Here is a 16,167-nt window from a genome sequence, read left to right as displayed (position 1 = left end):
TGTATTACATAAGACAGAGAGAGACAGAGAGATAGAGAAAGAAAGAGAGAGAGGATACACTAGGGCTCAACGGTTTCCTCCCCCCACCCCCCACCCCCACCCCCTCATTGCAGACATTTAGGAAAGGAAATCAATTAACACTTTAAAAACAACCCAGAGCCTTATACCACCACTCACACACATTATTCACACATACACAGTCCGCCTCCTCTCTGTGGCAAGGACATCTGGCACATTTCACAAGCTGGATATGTGAGGGGAGAGTGTGAGTGTGTGTGTGTGTGTGTGTGTGTGTGTGTGTGTGTGTGTGTGTGTGTGTGTGTGTGTGTGTGTGTGTGTGTGTGCGCGCGTGTGTGTGGGTTGTTCACGTGGGTAGGTAGTGTGTGTTTGTTTGGGGAGGAGGGGACTGGAACATTGGAGGGCTGAAGTGAAAGGAAAGCTGGCACAAGTGAAGGGGTTCAGTGAGTACAAGTCATCAAGATTGTATTTCTTTTGAAGAAACACAAGCTCTGCATGTCCCCTGATGCTTGATGTATTCTTGAACTTCTTGTGTTTACTTTGACTTCCAAGTATGAACAAAATTTTCCTCCACTAAACAACAATCAGTTCAATTTGAAAACCTGATACCTCACACTCAGATAATAATCTTAGATCTGAGGCTGAAATACAAAACCTGATCTGAGGGTTGTTGTGGAGTAATGACCAGAGCTGGCTATTCGTGCTAAAAGCTCTCACAGGACTGTAAATGTCACGGCTGATTAAAACCTTATGACAGCAATGTGACCGCAGACAACATCATGTCTATATTTCACTCAATAGCGGAGGAACACTGTTGTGACTCATTAGGGCAGTGAATGGATACGCAGAGTGTGTGAGATTGAGCTCTCAGCTGCCGCTCGGAGGCAGACCAACCTGACCAAACCAAGGGTAAAAGGAAGCCACTTTAATCTAACTGACCTGCAAGACAGTGGGGGGAAATAACCTCGATCAATTCACAAAAAATGGGCAAAGATCAATCAATGTGTAGCATACGGGAGCAGAAAAATATGTGTGGGTATGTGTGTCTGTGTCTTACCTGATGCGTGACCATGAGGGAGCAGGGTGAAGAGGAGGAGAAGCACGGAGGCAGCCAGCCTGTGGGCTCGAGAGGAGGAGGTGAAGGAAGAGGAAGAAGAGGAGGAAAGGGTTCTCGTCTGAAACGCTACCATTCCATCGCACATCTTTTCCTCCGGCGACCAGCGAGAGTCCTCTACGGCTTAACCTGTCCAGGCCACATAGAGAGGAAGGGATAGAGAGGGAGGGGGAGGGAAAGGACGCGGATTACTATCAACATTCAGCGAGGATTATGTAACCAAAAGCAACACAGAGAGACAGGAGGGAATAGAGTGAGAGAGCTGTAAAGACTTTAAGAGAGCGAGACAGTGACGGAGAGAAGGCCGTCTCTGCACGTCATCAAGTAACAGTTGGTTTACTGATAATAACGATGGCATGAATGAGTCTACATGTACTTCCTCTTCTCATGTTTCAGTTCCTTAAATGGCATCCTGCTATTTAACCAGGTCCCAGACAAACAATTTCCAGCTCTCTATTCAAAAAACCACCACAGACTTTCTCTGATCTCCCCTCCATGACTACGTTCGTACGTCCTGCCACAAGATCTAACTAAATAAACCAGGAATTACACTCTGCTGTAGATGATGTAACATGGAAAAGATCCCTGCTGCTGATGAGGTAGCAGCTTTAGGGCAAGAGAGACTAAAAGCTTGTAAGAGAGAGAGAGAGAGAGAGAGAGAGAGAGAGAGCGAGAGAGAGAGCGAGAGAGAGAGAGAGAGAGAGAGAGAGAGAGAGCACAAAACAAAACAGTGATTACAACTGTAACTTTAGTGAAAGTCTCGACGCGGAGAGAGGGCCGCATTTTCCTCAAGCTTCATCATAAAATAAATAACATTTCAATACGTCTATGGCTCCGACTGCTCCCTGGTGCCTGAGCAGCAAATATATGTAAGTTTGTGCATTAATAAATGTAGATGAAAACTTCTGATGCAGAATTTCCTTAAATGTAATTATAAAAGAGATGTGATAATGAGGGAACAGTACTTTACAGTTGAATGAAAAAACAGATGCCATACCACCCTCTGCTCAGCTGTGATGCTACTCTGCCATATGCTATGATGGAGTTTGATGTCTCAATTATGTAAAATACATCAGGTGCTTTATTCTGATATATCTCCTGTATTCTTTAGCAGCTTGTTCAACGTTCTGTATAAAATGCAAACTACATCAGCCTAATAAGCTTTTGTTTTGTTCCTTCTAGCATATATTACTGCATTGACTGCAACAAATGTTGTTACTCTGTTTGTCTAAGTTCAAATCTACATATAATAAAGGCATTGACATTTCTGCCTATGTTGGGGTCATAAGTGAGCGTCCGTGGCACTATTTGTTGCGGTTTGTCCCTCACCATTGACACTATTCGGCCCTTACTGCCGGCTTTTTGGCCAATTGAGCATGTAGAATCAGTGGTGATGCACAATAAGCGAAACAGAAAAATAATTCATTTTGAACAACGAATACAGACTACTGCTTACACAGGTGCAATACATAAAAGTAGGCCGTCATCTGTGGTCACTGCGGTACGGTGAAATACAGTTTCTTGGTCGTGACACGGGCAATGCAACATACAGCCATTATTGCCACTTATTCTTTGATGTGGGTTTGGTTAAGTGGCATCTGCTGTGACAGTGGAAACAGTGAATTTTGATAACAGCTGGATGACAGCAGTGTTACTATGAGACACCTTTAAATGGCACCACAGTTAGGAAAAACACAAACCACATGCACAGCCTCATCCTCTCTTCACAAACTACTCTCCATGATACCAACGTAACTAACTTCTTAAAAGCATTTGTCAGTTGATTGGGGGGATACAACAAGGCTCACACTGTCATTACATAAATGAAATGCAGGTGCACATGTGCACATAGGCTAGGTCATGTTGTTTCAGATAGAGTGGGATAAAGTAGCAGTAGTTGCATTTTTTAAGGAACTTGCTTGCTGCCAGGCAGCATATCCTCAAGAGCAGGCAGAGGGCCCATTACAGCCACACAAGACTGCTGAGCTAATGGCTACGGTAATGGTATGGCTGCACTTAGAGAGCCACGAATTTGATTGCAGATCGGCTGCGTGGCTACTGGCACTGCCACGGACGACCCAGAACTACTGTGATGGGGAAAGTGAATGGAAACACACATGCACAACCAGTACGTAGTTAGGTAGGGCTGCACAAAATGCAATATGACCAAGTGCAATATCCAAATCACAGAGGGTAACAGCATTACAGGTAGTACTGTTGTGCTGCAGAGCACACCTGGCCTACAAATCCTGTTCTCCAGATGCAAGACAACATATTTGTTTTGTACAGGCTCAAACTAATTTCACATCATTATGATTTTAATCTGTTTTTTTGAGTGAAAAGGAAAATCTGGATGCAAAAATTATCATTCCAACTATGCATGGATCATATCGCAATCATAAGATATGTGAAATCAGCCATACTTTTTGCATTGTTTTGGAATTTTAAATGAAAAAAGGTGAAGCAGGAAAGAAGGGTTAGCTACTTTCCAGACATAGAACTGGACCCCCTTCTTCCTCCCACCTTTGTGATGCCACAATAATAGGATGGAGAGCCATACCTGCATGTGGAGCAAGGCAGCAGGAGAGAGTGACGTGAGTCGGTTTTGGCAGGACAGTTTGAGTCTCGCGTTGAGCCAAAGGGCAGACAGTCAAAAACACATGCAGGGGACCTGTGCCAGCCATTTGATCCATAGACGCTTTCTCATTTGTCCATGTTGGGATCAAAGCACTGGGTTACAGAGATGCCCTATGTAACTAACACGGACGATGTTCTTGCCAGATGAAAATCTTAGAAATATCAATGTCAGATAAAAATCAAAGTCAAGACAAAAAGTAACATGCTTTCTTTTCAAAGACGCTTGTTGGGATGTAAACAACCACTTAGGATGGCATTTGTAATGCAGGAATGACCTCCTGAGAGAGCTGAGGGCAGAGTATTGACTATCCAGTGTGTTTGCAAACTGAAAACTTAAGCAGAATCAGGCTAATTGCTTTCACACAAGAGCGTCTAAGAAAGGGGAAAGTCATTAGCGCAGTGCTAAGGTATCTCACAAAACAGAGCATTACAATTAGCTGGAACAAGATAGCTCAGAGCCTTAAAAATGTATTTTAGCTGATCTTTTAATGCTCTGACTTCTCGTTCATGCTTTTAATTGATTACTAACATGACAGATAGTTTCTAACTTGCATCTCTCTGTTTTTCCTGTCAGATGATTAGCTTGACACATCACATTAAAGACTGCACTGCTATTTTTAAACCTTCATGAGATTTTGTTTCTTTTTCCTGGAACATACTGTTGTGTCAACCTCAAACAAACACTTCCTGCCTACAGCTGCAAGTAACCAGGTAACATTAGCTTATCCAGGTCACAGTTTATGGCTTGTAATGACGTTGGTGTGTGTACAGTCAAACAGTGCATGTTTCAATAGTTACCGGCATAATTTCAAAGCCATTTTAAATGGCTGACATTCAAGCCATTAAATTGGTGTTATTACAATATGTGTTATTGGCTTTGAAGCACCAATGGCTCCTAAATGACACATAGATGTTGCAAGAAAGGCAAACACGACCTTGTTTCATACAAAAGAACAAGCCAACTTCCTTGTTTCATAATAAGTAAGGTTCTGAGTGGCTGGAACTTCTTTTAATAATTAAATAGAGTGTTGCAGCTCACTGTCAGATTTGAACAAGACGGTGGAAAATGGCATTGTTAGGCGGGAATTACTGCCACAACCAGAACAAAGATGCCCAGAAGTTGTCCACTAAAAAGCAGTGTTGAAACTCAACATCATGCTGGGCCAGATGAAAATGAAGACATTTATTTTCTTACAACATATCTTTATGTTTAACGTCAGTCCTATTCTTTTTCAATGATTTATCAAGACATATGTTGTTATGCTCGATGTTTTGGTTCCAGAGTATTTAAAATATGACTTAAAGGTATCATTATGATTGATTACACAGTGCACTGGCTATAGAATAACAACACCATCTGCGTTTAGATTGGTTCTCTGCAAACCGCATTTATTATGCCATTTTGTCTGCAACTGGTCGTGAAATCTTTAAGGAAACTGAAGGCTGACTGGTGATCCAGAAGCCGGGTAGCATTTCGGTCTGCTTTTAGGTCTTTATTATCAACTAAATTAAAGAATAACTATGATTTGTCCTGTGTGGTTGGTAGTTGCTTCTTTGATGAAAACAGAAACAATGCCATAACCGCTGCACTAACTATAATACCACGTTCACAGGCTGCCAAGCTAGTGACTGCGATTCAATCTGTGATTCATCATTTGTAAACATGACACCAAATGACATTTTTAAGGAGGCCTTTGGGCAATTTCCAGTCTAGTTTGTGGGGAACAAAACATCTGGACAGGTTGCAGCACTTGTAGGTTACCAAAATACTGTATTCGTCAGTCTTTTGTACATATCAAGCAAAAAATGATAAAAATGCAAATTTGCTGCTTCTTCAAGGTCAAAACTGCTTTATTAATCTTACACTGAAAAAATATATAACCACTGGGGCATTCTGATTTTCATTTTCACCGACCAATAACTATCAAAATCACAATATTATTTGTCTGTTTGTGCCAAATAAATATGATTTACATCTGAGAACAAGAATTATAGGCTTTGCTGCACTACAGTACTTTATTATAATGCTGTTTTGTCAAACACTTTACCATTATCAAAGAATTACACACTTTTGTGATTTGGATGTAGTAGACATTTTGATCAACTGTGTAATCCTAGTTACCAATTCAAATAATTGTGTGTTGCAGCTCTTGAGAACTTTTCTGAAAATAGCAATGGTATTTGACAATTCCGTGAGATAAGCTTCTGCCCACTACATTAAGAAAGTAGAGGTTCATAAAGAATAAATACTTTGTCTATTTAGTCCACCACATGGGGAAAAACCTGTGCAACTCTCCACTTCAGACACCAGTGAGACAACCAGCCAGCCAACAGGCTGCTTCTGCAATTTTTCAGCTGCCAGGGGCTCCTGGAATGCAAAGGGAGCCAAGGCGAGCAGCAGCACAGGCATGTGTCCGGGAACAGAGAGGACTCAGTGTGCCAAAGAAACAGCCGGGAGGAGATTTCCACCCGATAGGCCCCAGTGCTGCTACTGCTGCTGGTAAAGCCCGCCTGGGCCTGCGGAGGGAGCCCAGAGATGGGGCTCTGCATGGCAGCACAGAAAGGAGTCTTTGTTATTAAGTATTATGTAGTGTTAAGCCCCACAGTGGCTGAGCATCCCTCTGTACTGCCGTAAGGATGGGGACAAAAAGAGACAGGAAGATGGAGATGAGAGAAAAAGAGAGCAGAGAGACAGAGCATAAGGGGAGAGGAGCTAAATGAAACATGAGAATACACAGGAAACATACAAAAAAAAATTGAGAAATGCTGTCAAATGTTATGTGGACAGCGGTGAAAGGCTGGGATATCCGAGAATGGGATTGGAGCCAAACACAGTGCTCTTATCTTAACTCACAAGATGTTTTCTCTAAGCTATGTTGTCAAACAGAAAAAGCCTCTGAATGCCAGACTGGGAGTTATAAAAATCTCACTGCAGCAACACAATGGGTTTTAAATTGAGAATCATTAAAGCTGCACATTGTATATCTGCTTGTTGCTCCAGAATGTGGACAATGTGTAGAAGCAAATTGTGTCAGTCTGAACAATGGGAGTCAAGTGAGTGATTATGAGACATTAAAAAAAGTACTCTAATCAGTTTTGTCCAGATAAATAAGCTGCCCTTGAGATATTATGAAAACATCGGATATTGTCGAACGCTGAAAATACAGCAATGACAGTTTAGTGTGATTAAAAACATAATAAAAATAGCATAAGCAAGCACATAAAGACACATTGCCTTGCATAAAATTATGTTTACCAGCAAAAATCGTATTGTAGGCGGGCTGAATTCATTTACAACAGTGATAATTGTGTTAAAAAGCAGTTCGGACGTTTGAACATTGAGAGACCCTCAGTGGATAAAAGGGATTGAATGTTTTTGTCTAAACCCCATCACATCAAGGAAGTAAAAATATCTAAACTAAAACACAATAAAGCAAGGATAGCTACCACAGTATAAACTGTGTGGCAAAACTGTCTCTAAGAATGCAGATCATATCCCCAAACCTAGCTCTACAACAACATGTGGTGCACCATGATTTGATCAAAACATTAGCCAACTCAAAAGGCTGTTTGCTTTAAGGGGGAACATTACCTTCCTCTCCTTGGCTCAAAGGGTCTCCCAAAATGTTTAGTCTTCATTACGATGATAAGCAACAGCTCACATCTGGACTTCCCTGACATTTTGCTTTTGTTATGTGTCATATCTTTCCTCATGAAAGCCAACAGGAAACGACTCAAACTTTTACTGGAACATGAAGCGGTTGTAGGAAATTACAGCGTTGGGAACATCCGAGCAGGCAGGCAGACCCTCGAGATTCAAAAATAATGATCATAACAATAATACGAGCCCTGTAACTGCATGAAACGTGCTCAACTGGCTTCATTGCAGCTCTGAGGCAGAGTCACACGCTTCGACACGTGCAACTGTACTGCGAGCTATTTAAACAAAGAGTGTGGTGGGCTGCCAGGACGACACACACACACACACACACACACACACACACACACACTCAGACAAAAACAAAGACACAACCACGGCAACACACTGGCTAGAGCTGTAAGATATTTGTTACAGTAAGTCTGTCGTTAATACGCCATAAAATCAGGATTCAACGCGACGTTTTTCCGTCACTCAGCTAGCTTCTACTTATTGTTGTTCACATGACCAGAATGTAACAATACAGTAAGGCTCCAGCTGTTAACTGTTAACTAGCTACTCGAGCCGGTTTTCTGTTTTACTGTGCCTGTAAGCACTTTGTCAAGCAACTGTACGCCAGCAAACAAATACATAGAGCCAGCTGAAAACGGCAGACATGTCATAAACATGTAGTTAGATTAGTTATCTTGACGTTGATAGAAAAGAGCGGATCACGACTAGCTTCGTGACTGTAACAGCACACTTCGTTAGGTTAGTTAGCTGACACAAAAACTGACACCTCGTTATTCTCGTCAACAAAATGCTGACGGTTTACCCTAGCATTGGGAACTATTTCCCCAGTTTTTAATCATGAAGTTAACAAATACAGGACAGGCAGAAAGGGAAAGGCAGAGCAGCAGATCTCGTAGTGGCCTATGTGTGCTTAGCTTGCGAAAAAAAAAAAAAAAACACGAAAAAAAGAACTCACCAACGTAAAGGTTACCAGCAGCGAGCCCTCCTCTCACCGCTTCACATCCGAGGCATTAACGCTCGTTAAAAATGGCGACACCCGAACGAGAATGTGGCGGAATACAGAAAGAAAAAATACACAGTTTTCGTCGTCTAGTTCCGTCCGCGCCGCTGTGTTGTTCCCCCGTCCTCGGCTCGCCAGCTCTTTATTCGAGGTGTGCGGAAACACTCGCTGTGAGAACTCTACCAGCTGCCTGGCTCTCGCGCGGTCTCCATGACTACCTCGTTAAAAAGGGCGGATCCTAATGTGTCAGGCCCAACCAAAGGTTCGACTTCAAAATAAAAGCACAGGATGTGTTTTTTTTTTTTTGGTGGGGGGGACAAAAGAATCCAGCAGCATACAGAACAATAAATGCTGCAAATGCATATCAGAAAATTGGATGTATTATGGTGTAAGTGTCACTGTAGAGCTTGCTTATGGTGAATGGCCCTGATGCCGATTTTTATAATAACGGTATCTAAAAAAAAAATAATAATAGGTAAATCGTCATCCTTGATATAAACAGAAACAAAACTATGGCAGGGAACCATCATATTCATTGCTTTCCTTTCAGTTACTATCTTTAATGGGATAAAAAAAAAATAGAACATCTTTATATATAAAATAAAATAATGTTCTTTGTGTTTTATACTTTATTCTTTTAGCTTTTCAGTCTCTTTGTAAACATTTTCAAACAAGAAATCCCTGTCTTCATCATGACAGGGGCTCGGTGAACTGTGTAAATACCAAATGCGGAAATAAATTCAAGCCTTCATTGTCACATCTCTGAACTAGTCTTACGCGTGGCCTTTTTACATATCTGCCTCCTTAAATGCAATGGAATATTTTTCCCGTCAACCAAATCAAACTGAAATACTTATCTGACAACACCTATATCCATACCATCTGAAAGATTCTTCTGTGACTGCAATATTTCTTTTATCTCTGACGCTTCACACAGAATCTTGCTTGTTGCCTCTGCAAGGGTGTTTCATTTGATCCTTTGATACAGGGCTTTCTTTGTAGCTTTTGCCGCTGGAGAGAGTACATCATCACAGTGTGCATATGTATTAGATCCACACTCAGATGAGTAGCTGCTAAACCCAAAAGATGATAAATAAATAGATGCAAGATCTGAATGTGCTTACACCATATGGGAAACTGTGCTTCATTATGTAACAAACAGTGCTACACTGTATTTACACAATGTGCTTGCAGGTGGAAGATAGAAACGAACAAGTGGGTGGCAAGACTACTTTCATTCACACAAAGGGGAAAGAGAGATCTCTCCTTGCACCTAACCGCAGTTCATGCTGCACAGTAACCTTGCAAATCATAATGCGTCACTGCAAAGAAACATCAAAAGAGGCAGTCATGTATTTTTTGAACCCCTATCTAGTCCTATACCCTGGGGGAGGTCAGTAAGTGCAAACATCTGTCTTAAAGCTAAAGATCAGAAAATATAAACAATCATGTGGTATGCAGCAGTTGAACTCAGAGCCTTTATGAAGCTACATACACATTCGTTTTGCCATTATTATCAAGAATTTGAATGTCTCACTGTGTTTTGTGAAGCTATTCTTGAAATGTTATGGTTATTAAATATGTATCTTATCTATGTTTTCCCTCTACTTGAACCTATCTGTGGTTTTGTCCATTAAATGTTGGACTAAGTGATCCGTCTCTACTTGGTGTGACGTCGCTGCACTTAAAAAAAATAGTACAAAAGTTCACTCCAAGCACATGAATCATTCTGTGCAAATATTGTAAGTGGGAAGGAAATTCATACCCAACTGCCGACTTAAGTGGTGTTCCTCTAAATGTAAAAATACGCACAAAAGTTCTGAAAGGTATCCAGAAACAGGTCAGTTTAGCTATAAAATGTCATCCCATTGGTAAAATACTAACACTATCAGATGTTTGGTTTGTTGATTCCATGTACCAACTTTACTTTCACTTTCTCAGTACCAGTTAAATCTGGCTCCCTCCCTGATCTTCATTACATCCAGCTCATGTCTTAACCCCCCCTTTATCCAATACGAAAGACTCTCTCCCTTCCCCTCTCCTTAAGAAGAAATCTTTCATGGGCCCTGAGGTTCTAAAGTCCTGGCACTGACCAACTGCTAATTAATAGGATCAAACTCCTGCTAAACACCTTGACATGTCATTGAGGCGTGCGGAGAACCTCCAACAGGACACCCACAGGTCCACCCTGGAGATAAACAAGAAGCAGCCGGGCCCAGCAACCATCCATTTTGCTCATTGATATTAAAAAATATGCAGCAAGGTGGTCCAACACCTAATCAGATAATCTATTCCATGGTGGATCATGTGGTGTATGTGAGCCCCCCATCATGCACTGCTCCACTCTATCATGTTGATGATGACACAAGGGCACAGGCCTACGCTCCACTGCATGCACTGTGCATGAGATAAAAAATGTGATGTTCTTGGTGAGGAAGGGCGTCTTTAACCTTTTCCAGCTCCGCAGGTGTTCAAACTCTGTGCCATTCCTGACATCTTGTGGCTGTTTTACCTTCCTACATACATGTATACCGCTGGTTATATGTAAGAGTGAATTTTATATGATGGGAAATAATGAAAAATGATCGGAATGCATTTGTTTTGTCTTATTTATTTATTTAATGTCAACACATATTTTCAGACGGATGACGTAAACTCTCTCTCGTTTGCGCCGAGGGTCAACAACTAAAAATATGGACTGTTTCATTCCGCAGGGGCAACCGTGACCTTCTGCTTTTATCTGTCAACCACTGTACATTTCTCATTGAATACAGTTTTGACAGGTGAACTTTAAGTTGATTATCTGACATACCATCAGTACACAAAGCGTTACGGTCGTAAACAAACAATCACTAGAGGCGGCACATTCCAAAGCGGCTCCCCCTGATCTTGTAAAGTGGTTGCGTCCAGCGTCTTCCTTATATGTGACGCTTCCTCCGCAGTTGGGGTCCTGTAGTAACAACATTGCTACCTTCTTCTAAAGTTGTCCTGAAGGTAGGTTTTTCGGGCTGCTTTATGGCTGGTGAAAGGTATCACTGTATTAGTCATCATTACTGTCAGCTAAATTAGTGTATGAAATAGTCAGTGTGATTAAAACAAAGGCGGCAAACAAAAACTAACACCACAGTCAAGCTCACATCTGCAAAGTAAACGTTACCTTCTTTCAAAGCTAGCTAGCCCGAGTAGTTCATCAAGCTGTATGCACAGGAGGTCTTCACCCACAATCTGATGTTAGCTGTCATGTTTGAGGTGCCAGCTGCTCGTCTCCATCTGGAGAATTGTGAGCTCTGTGCTTGCCTGACCTTTCACCCAGTTTGTCATGGTCGTGCCCCTGAATTCACTCTCCTTTATCAGCCACAGGAAGACCCTCACAGCATTTTTCGGTACAGACCATAGCAAATGTGGCATCACTGATCGAATTGATAAATGTTTTTAATAGTTTTTTTGAAAATGAAAAGTGTGATGCAAATGGGACTATTCCCAGTAATCGTGAACATCCATCAAAAATAATTGCGGCATTTTGCCTGCAGGGACCTATCAAGACCTCAATCTCAATGAACACTGTTAATTAAAAAAAAAGAAAAAGAAAGAAACAATAAACTACATATATACAGAATCTCATTTTGCCACATCACATATTCTGGTTAGAAGATTATTGAAGCTTGATGAAAACTCACACACCAAAGTTTCTCAGTAACTCAATTTTAAGCACGATTGCTTTCGATGGATCTGAAACACATATGAATTACTTTTTTGCAATGACAGCAATTTCATTCTTGATTTTCCCTGACAGATGTAGTAAGATAAAGGCCTGAGTAAAGGATAAGGACATTCAGGCCATTACAGTGATTTATGGTTCCCATCTCGGAGAGCTGAAATGGCATACTCACAGATCCGCCTGAAAATTCTCCCCAGTGTTCGCTGCCTTTTTGACAAACTGGTGCAGGTAAAAGTCGAGGGACTTGCTCCGCACAAACCGGTGGAACTGAGGTCTAGGCTGGTTGATGACAGGGGGGTGGCTTTCAAGGCCTCTGCCCTGTACAAAGCAGATGAAACTGGCCAGGTGGATGTCAGCCGTGCACCCTCCCTGGGAGGAAGCTACACCGGAGTGGAGCCCATGGGTTTGTTTTGGTCCATGGCACCGGAGACTCCCCACAGTAAATACGTGAAGAAGAATGTGCTCAGCCCAACAGTGGTGGAGTTAGAAGCACTGAGCAGAGACACTGGTGAGATCTTAGCCTCCGAAACCAACGAGAGAGGATTCATGACAGAGGGGATGAAGAGAATACCTGTGCAAGAAGGAAGAATCCGAGGAGTCCTGTTCATACCACCAGGTATGGATTGTACTGTGTGCCAGCTGATTAAAGCTGGGAGATGTTAGTGTGACCTCTTATTTTATTATTTTCTTTTTTTTCTCCAGGAAAGGGTCCGTTCCCAGGGATCGTGGATCTGTACACATTTGGTGGAGCTCTTTCTGAACCCAAAGCCAGCCTCCTGGCAAATAAAGGGTTTGTTGTTCTGGCACTGGCCTATTATGGTTACAAGGATTTACCAAAAAACCCTAAACATTTTGATTTGGAGTACTTTGAAGAGGCTGTAACATATCTGAGAGGACAACCAGAGGTCAGTATTCAAGAATAAATCAATAAAGAAAATTATATATAGGGTGTTAGAATTTCCATTTTATTCCCTCTTGTGATGTTTGCTTTGTTTTTGAACTGATTATGAATATTGGGAAAGCTGAATTCATAAAATCCAGAGTAGGATTTTGTCAAATATTTACACCCATATTCACATTTAATGTGTTCAGTGCTGCCATCTGCTGGATAATTTCTTTCATTTAAAGACCTTGAACTTCAGGAATTTCTGATAGACATCTGCCATTTTTTAAGATTAAAACAATTCATGTATTGATTGAGATAGGAATCAGCAAAAAGGAATTCAAAATGACTGTTATTTGCGACCTCAGTCCATTGAAGCTCTACTTTCAGGGTGAATTCCGGGATGGTTGTTATTCATTAATGTACTGTGCGCTGATCAGCCATTGACATTGATGACCAATGTTGTGGAGGATCCATGTGTGTAATTGATGACATCTTATGACTGGACATATGAGCTGCTCTAAACATGATTATTACCATGACGCCTCTCTGTGCAGGTTAAAGGTCCTGGGATTGGCATCACATCGATCTCTCACAGTTGTGGGATGGCTTTGGCAATGTCATCTTTCTTCTCTGGCATCGCCGCGACCGTCTGTGTCAATGCCTGCATTGGAAACACTGTGCTTCCCGTACACTACAAAGACATTGTTATACCTCCACTAACCCCTATCATCAAGAATATTAAAATGACAGATTCTGGGCTTGTAGATATACGCGATGCCTTACCAGACCCCTGCTGGGAAAAGCACAAGGAGTCGTTGCTTCCAATCGAACGTGCTAGCTGCCACTTCCTGTTCGCCGTGTCTGAAGATGACCACAACTGGAACAGTGCGCTTTTTGCCAAGCGGGCTGCTGAAAGGCTGAGAGACCACGGCAAAGAGACCTTGCAGGTGCTAACGTACCCGAAAGCCGGCCACTTTTTGGAGGTCCCTCACATGCCTTATTGTCCGTCTGGGTTCCATGCAGCTGTGGGGCAGAACGTGGTGTTTGGTGGGGAGCCAAAAGCCCACTCTGACGCTCAGCTGGACCTGTGGGGGAGAGTCCAGGAGTTCTTCAAGAGCCACTTGATTTAACAAGAGCCCTTGATGGCAGGCAATGCTGCTTCAAGTGCACCAGGCATCCCAGAATGGCCATCCTTAGCTATTCTTATCCTTGTCTCCAGTTTCTAATAAATTAGATTGTCAAAGGATCTTGAATCAGACTGTGTCAGCATTTTCCTGTTGAAGCTTTGGTTTAGTGAGTTCTACAATCCTTGTCAAAGCAGAAAAAAACACAGATGGAGCTAATTATGTATTCCACTGAGGCCCAGTCCACACATGCACTCAGGTATTTGTGTATACATACAATGCAGGTTGTCTGCTCTGTGGTTGGTTGCTTTGTTGCAGAAAATAATGATTTTTTTTACTCGTACTGACACTTCAAACACAACCTATACGGCCGCCCGTTCATCAGACACGTTGATTGCATTTGTAGGACATAGGATTGTTTCACCTGACTCTGTATACATTTGCCTTATTTTGATTGAAACTGATACCAATAAAGAATTGTTATTAATAAAAAGAAGGCAGAAATTGCATACTCATTAGTCTCCCAGGTGTAACTCATGTATGTGAATTACGAGTTGTGCAAATGTTGGCATCTAGTGGCAGCTTGGCCTTCCTACATTTATCTTCAACATTAGCACATAAACGTGAGGTATGTTTCATCACATACAGCACGATGTGAAGCAGACCGGGGGGAGCAGAACTTTGAATGATGAAACAAAAGCCTGCGTTTGGAATAGCATTAAGCCCGCTGTTGTGTGTCTTATTTAAAATTCCCCTTTCAGAGTAGAAAAGCTTGGAGTTTTACAAGAAAGGTTGTTCTGTTTCAAAGAGAAGTGAATTTACTTTGATGATGTAAGTGCTTTTTAATTTTTTTATTTTTTATTAATGTGCATCAAAGAGGGGAGTCTGAAGCAGAAGACAAAGACAATGGCATGCCCTGAATCACATTCATCTTTATGAAGGCAGTTATTCATTACATCTTTCTAAATCACACAATGAAGGATGACGCTTCTCATTTGTTGAGTCAAGATTTGATTTGACCCAATTTCAATCGATATTCACATTTTTAGCAAATATGTAATAAAGGCCGCCACTTTTGTTGGACTGAACCGGCTGCTTTTTGGAATAAATATGTCTTTCTTTCTTTCTTACACATCGATCCTGAGCTCTTTTCTCTGCAATGGGTCCATGATGAACATCCCCTGGGGAAAAACACTCACTAGCTTGCACAAAAGAGACTACAAAGGATTCATTGTCATTAATTAAACATTGAATATAAAATACTGTGAGACGTGTCTCCTCCTATTTTTGGTATTTTCAGCAAACCAAAGAGGAATGTCACAAGCTCCTGTGAGGGAACAGACCGAGCAAGACAACAGCACAGTTGTTGAGGGCGAACCTCATCTACACTGATGTTGGTTTACCTCTGTATGTCTGAAAACCACATTTAAAGGGTTGACATAACACAGATTCATAGGGCTCCTTGTTATAAAATTGAGACCCATTAATACTGTCTAGCCTAGATTCTGGTTTGATCGCTGATGATTAAAGACAGGATCAGGAATGTGTGGTTGAGTTTTTTTGATCGGTGTCACGCGGGTTGTCTCCAGCTAAATGCCAAAAAAATTTGGGAAATTATCTTTAAATGGATATGACTATCTAGGTAAAGAAACTGATGAAAAAACATTATGGGACATAAACATCGGTGTCATCTTGGAAAGGATTGCAACGATTGAATATCATGTGGAAACTCCAGCAGTTTGGAATGGACAGACAAATATTAGCTCTGTTTTATCGTTTATTTGTGGATAGTATTTTTAACTTTATCCTTCATGACCCGTGGTAGTTTTCACTGTGCAAAGTTAACAAGAACAAACTCAGTAAGATAACACAAGTTCACATGACAGGAAATATTGCAGGTTAAAAACCCTGCCACACTGTCACTTTGAGAGGCCCCAGCAATCCTCAGTGATGTATCGTCCTTTATACCATCCAGTATCTCTCCATTAAAAAGATCCAAG

At 41.6% G+C, this 16,167-nt stretch overlaps 2 protein-coding genes and 1 long non-coding RNA gene across 3 annotated transcripts in view; 1 reads left to right on the top strand and 2 right to left on the bottom strand.

The window, feature by feature from the left end:
- Positions 1–8,656, bottom strand: part of susd6 (sushi domain containing 6) — a 34,667-nt gene extending 26,011 nt beyond the window's left edge. Inside the window, exons 1-2 of the mRNA XM_037085772.1 lie at positions 8,395–8,656; positions 1,076–1,261 (exon numbers count right to left, since the gene is read on the bottom strand). Coding sequence (XP_036941667.1) covers positions 1,076–1,220 — 145 coding nt within the window. The 5' untranslated portion in view covers positions 1,221–1,261; positions 8,395–8,656. The remainder of the gene's footprint in view (positions 1–1,075; positions 1,262–8,394) is intronic.
- Positions 8,657–11,038: 2,382 nt separating this feature from the next.
- On the bottom strand, positions 11,039–12,224 carry LOC119012192. Its single transcript, XR_005072390.1, has 2 exons — positions 11,597–12,224; positions 11,039–11,458 (listed from the first exon to the last, which is right to left on the bottom strand). It is a non-coding gene; the product is annotated as an uncharacterized LOC119012192 (long non-coding RNA).
- acot20 (acyl-CoA thioesterase 20) lies at positions 11,302–14,663 on the top strand. Its single transcript, XM_037085771.1, has 4 exons — positions 11,302–11,433; positions 12,233–12,773; positions 12,860–13,062; positions 13,598–14,663. Exons 2-4 carry the CDS (start codon positions 12,317–12,319, stop codon positions 14,171–14,173), a joined length of 1,236 nt encoding a protein of 411 aa, XP_036941666.1. The 5' UTR covers positions 11,302–11,433; positions 12,233–12,316; the 3' UTR covers positions 14,174–14,663.
- The last annotated feature ends 1,504 nt before the right edge of the window (positions 14,664–16,167 follow it).

Source organism: Acanthopagrus latus, chromosome 22 (assembly GCF_904848185.1).
Source record: "Acanthopagrus latus isolate v.2019 chromosome 22, fAcaLat1.1, whole genome shotgun sequence".
Taxonomy (NCBI): domain Eukaryota; kingdom Metazoa; phylum Chordata; class Actinopteri; order Spariformes; family Sparidae; genus Acanthopagrus; species Acanthopagrus latus.
Note: the sequence above shows the minus strand (reverse complement) of the source record. Positions and strands in the feature narration are given on the sequence as shown.